General features: G+C 41.5%; 1 protein-coding gene across 1 annotated transcript in view; it reads right to left on the reverse strand.

Moving 5' to 3' along the window:
* Nucleotides 1-2,602, reverse strand: part of eif2a (eukaryotic translation initiation factor 2A) — a 10,301-nt gene extending 7,699 nt beyond the window's left edge. Inside the window, exons 1-6 of the mRNA XM_014028740.1 lie at nt 2,305-2,602; nt 1,462-1,531; nt 1,310-1,381; nt 1,108-1,226; nt 937-1,036; nt 472-554 (exon numbers count right to left, since the gene is read on the reverse strand). Coding sequence (XP_013884194.1) covers nt 472-554; nt 937-1,036; nt 1,108-1,226; nt 1,310-1,381; nt 1,462-1,531; nt 2,305-2,455 — 595 coding nt within the window. The 5' untranslated portion in view covers nt 2,456-2,602. The remainder of the gene's footprint in view (nt 1-471; nt 555-936; nt 1,037-1,107; nt 1,227-1,309; nt 1,382-1,461; nt 1,532-2,304) is intronic.
* Nucleotides 2,603-4,733: the final 2,131 nt, after the last annotated feature.

Below are 4,733 nucleotides of genomic sequence, written 5' to 3' on the forward strand. Positions count from 1 at the left end.
AGACTGTCCAACATCTGTCTAACATCAGACTGTCCAACATCTGTCTAACATCTGTCTGTCATACATCAGACTGTCCAACATCTGTCTAACATCTGTCTGTCATACATCAGACTGTCCAACATCTGTCTAACATCCGTCTGTCCAACATCTGTCTAACATCAGACTGTCCAACATCTGTCTAACATCTGTCTGTCCAACATCAGACTGTCCAACATCTGTCTGTCATACATCAGACTGTCCAACATCTGTCTAACATCTGTCTGTCCAACATCTGTCTAACATCTGTCTGTCCAACATCATCTAACATCTGTCTGTCTAACATCTGTCTAACGTCTGTCTGTCCAACATCTGTCTGTCCAACATCATCTAACATCTGTCTGTCTAACATCTGTCTAACGTCTGTCTGTCCAACATCTGTCTGTCCAACATCTGTCTGTCTAACATCTGTCTGTCAACATTTGTGGGACTCACTAAAGTTGTTGTCCTCGAAGAAATGTAACTCGTTGTTGACGCTCCTCACGCAAATCTTCTCATCTTCAGACCAGCTGGGACACCTGAAGACAAAGTAAGTCCGTCAGTAAATCAGTACGTCAATAAGTAAGTACATCAGTAAGTACAACAGTAAGTACATCAGTCAGTACATCAGTAAGTACAACAGTAAGTACATCAGTCAGTACATCAGTAAGTAAGTAAGTAATTAAGTCAGTAATTAAGTCAGTCAGTCAGTCAGTCAGTCAGTCAGTCAGTCAGTCAGTAAATAGGTACATCAGTCAGTCAGTCAGTCAGTCAGTCAGTCAGTCAGTCAGTCAGTCAGTCAGTCAGTCAGTAATTAAGTCAGTCAGTCAGTCAGTCAGTCAGTCAGTCAGTAATTAAGTCAGTCAGTCAGTCAGTCAGTCAGTCAGTCAGGGAGGGTGGATCTGGTTCTGCTGGACGGACCAGGAGTCGACCTTCTTCTGATAAAGAGCTTTGATCAGACGTCCACTCTCCAACTCCCACAGCTGCAGGTTGGCTTCACCCTGAGGACAGCTCTGTGTCTCTGCAAGACGAAGGAGACAGACAGGTCATCACCAAGTCCTCTGCCTGTCTCACTGTGTCCTCGGCTCTTACTGGTATAMGGCTGCCAGGTAACCAGGACCTTCTTGAGAGGAGAAAACTCCATGAGGGCCGTCTTTGGGAGGTCGAAGGTGGACACCATGGAGCCGTCTGCACATTTCACCACAGAGACGCTGAAGGACGAACAGCAGAGACAGTCACATGACCGGGAGTGTCCACCATCCCGCTGCTACGAGACAAGAGGACAAAGACGTACCAGTGTCCGTTGCACCACCCGAAGAGCGTCCCATCTCTGCTGAAGGCCAGACATTTGCTGGACCGATCGTCCCTGAGACACACGGACAAAGACAGGGAACTGATGCTTGTTTGTTTGTTTGTTTGTTTACAACGTGAAGCGGTCTTATTTACCTCTGGAAGGCAGAGTATTGTTGACACTGAGGAGGACCACACAGGAGAGACGTACCATCTGATCCGCACACTGAAACATTTCAAACATTCAGTCCAGATCCTTTTAATTTGATCTTTTTAATAAAAGTTTAACTAACTCCAAACTGGAGTTATTTACTGTGGAAAACCTGGAAATCACTGGTTTTACTGGACAAACTGTCTCTGATCAAACAGTCATTTGGTTTAATGATTTCAGAATTAACCTCATTTAAATTTCTAATAACTTAACATTTTCTCTAGTGTCAGATCAGGAAACATTTAAATAAAAATAGATCTGAAGACATTAAATAATCTGAAAAGATCTAATCTATCAATCAATCAAATTTTATTTGTATAGCACATTTCAGCAGCAAGGCATTTCAAAGTGCTTTACATAAATGTGAGATAAACAGAAAAGATAAAAACATTAAAAACATCAAATACATTGAAGACATCAAAACCCACACTCTAATCCTAATTTAGCCAAAGCAACTCTAAACAGGTGTGTTTGAAGTTGAGATTTAAAGGCACCCAGTGTTTCAGCTGCTTTACAGTTTTCTGGAAGTTTGTTCCAAATCCGTGGTGCACAGAAACTGAACRCTGCTTCTCCTCGTTTGGTTCTGGTTCTGGGGATGCAAAGCAGACCAGAACCAGAAGATCTGAGGGGTCTAGACGGTTTGTACAGTAATAACAGATCTTTAATATATTGTGGTGCTGAACCGTTCAGTGATTTATAAACTAACAGCAGTATTTTAAAGGCTGTTCTCTGAGCTACAGGGAGCCAGTGAAGGGACTTTAAAACAGGTGTTGTGTGCTCTGTCTTACTGGTTTTAGTGAGAATGCGAGCAGCAGCGTTCTGGATCAGCTGCAGCTGTTTGAKCGATKTATTAGTCAGACCTGTGAAGACRMTGTTGCAGTAATCAATGCGGCTAAAGATAAACGCCTGGATGAGTTTCTCTAGAGCACGCTGAGACATTAGTCCTCTAATCCTGGAGAAGTTCTTCAGGTGATAGAAGGCCGACTTTGTGACTGTCTTAATGTGGCTTTGAAGGTTCAGGTCAGAGTCCAGCACTACTCCCAGGTTTCAGGCCTGATCGCTGGTTTTTAGTTGTAATAACTGAAGCTCTGCAGTGACTCTAGTTCGCTCCTCTTGAGGTCCAAAGATAATAACTTCAGTTTTGTTTCTGTTCATCTGGAGAAAGTTTTGGCACCTCCACACATTTATCTGTTCTGAGCACCRGACTGGTTCAGAGTCACCTGGTGACATTGTAATGTAGAGCTGTGCATCATCCACGTAGTTATGGTAGCTAATCCTATTTCCTGCTATAACCTGAGCCAGCGGGAGCATATAAATATTGAAAAGAAGGGGTCCTAGGATTGAGCCTTGGGGTACCCCACATGTGACCTTTGACCTCTCTGATGAGAAGTTTCCAAATGAAACAAAGAAATCCCTGTTTTTTATGTAAGAATCAAACCAGTGGAGCACTGGACCGGAGAGTCCGACCCAACTCTCCAGTCGATTCTGTAAGATGTCGTGGTCAACAGTGTGAAAAGCTGCACTGAGGTCCAACAGAACCAGCACTGTGGTTCTCCCACTGTCTGTATTTATATGAATGTCACTGAACACTTTTACAAGGGCCGTCTCCGTGCAGTGGTGAGCACGAAAACCAGACTGGAATGACTCAAAGCGATTTATTGTTGTTAGGAAGTTATTTAACTGTTTAAAAACTGATTTTTCAATAACTTTGCTGATGAATGGGAGGTTGGAGATCAGCTTGTAGTTCTGCAGTAGTGATTTGTCTTTTTTATAAGTGGTTTGATAACTGCTGTTTTCAAAGCCTGGGGGAAACACCTGAAGACAGTGATGAGTTCACTATTTGAATCATTAGCAACAACAGGCAGGACTTTCTTAAAGAAATGTGTGTGTAGGACATCCAGACAGCAGGAACTGGAGCTTAGTTGACTTTATAATTTCTTCTAGAGTTTTATAATGAAGTAGTTGAAACTGGGTCATTTTTCCTGCATTTGTTTTGTTTGAGCCCAGCGTTGGTACGGGCCTTGGAGTGGATGTGCAGATTAATCCTCTGATCTGTTGAATTTTCTCTGAAGAGAAACTGGAGAACTTGTTGCAGTTAGGTTAAAGTTCAGGTGGCAGCACCACAGGAGGATTTGTGAGTCTGTCAACATTAGCAAATAAAGCCTCTCTCGCATGTTTTAATGTTGTGTGATAGTTACGTAGTCTTTCCTTGTAGATGTCATAATAAACGTGTTGTTGAGTTTTACGTCATTTCCGTTCGGCCCTACAGACAGACAGAACTGTTTGTGCATTTCTCCATGGAGATCTCTTCCCACCAGTCACAACCTTCACTTTAATGGGAGCAACGTAATCAATGATATCTAAAAGTTTGCACTGAAAACCATCTACCAACTTATCGTTATAAGTTAAGGGCGAGGAAGAAGAGTACATTTGTACGTTTTGTGATCGTAGCWGTTTGTCCAAGTGGGTTAACGGATAAACAACATTCAAAGATAACATTGGAAATATTCACACCCTTACTGATAACCAGGTCCAGTGTGTGTCCATGAGTGTGTGTTGCTTGTTATGACATGTTGTGTTAAAACAAAACTCTCTAATATATTAAACAGATTTTTTGCCCCTCGGTCTTTGTCAACATGAACGTTGAAATCACCGACATTTATCAAACAAWCATAATCAATGCATATAAGAGACAGAAGTTCAGCACAGATGGAGACAAAAACATGAGTTTCAATCAGAAAAAGATTTAATGATTATATTATAAATTCGTTATAATAAAAAGTATATTTAAAATGATGTCATGAAAACAAACAAACAGGCTTATTTTTGTATTATTTAGTTTAAATCAATAATAAAACTGATGATGAACGGGTTTTATTGATTTTTCGCCACTCGGAGCCAACTTTTATTTTCTGAGTTTTATTTTCAGTTTCCGGTCGGTTCCTAACGGCTCGAAGTACACAAGTACACAAGTACACAAACTAAACAAGTAAACAAGAATAAAATTCCGTTAAAAAAGCCAAACTACCTGCCAACAGCGGGATGGGGGGCGCCATGTTTACATGTGCCGGAAAGAGAATCCTGGCTGCCGGAAGTGCGTCACAAGGACGAGAGGCGGGACTCTGAATGCCACATCAGCATATCAAACCAAAGCAGTTCATTTTAAAACGGAAAGAAGCTTTAAAAATAAAAACTAAAACATCAAATAACTCAGTTT

This window comes from Austrofundulus limnaeus, unplaced genomic scaffold (assembly GCF_001266775.1).
Source record: "Austrofundulus limnaeus strain Quisiro unplaced genomic scaffold, Austrofundulus_limnaeus-1.0 Scaffold803, whole genome shotgun sequence".
Lineage (NCBI taxonomy): Eukaryota > Metazoa > Chordata > Actinopteri > Cyprinodontiformes > Rivulidae > Austrofundulus > Austrofundulus limnaeus.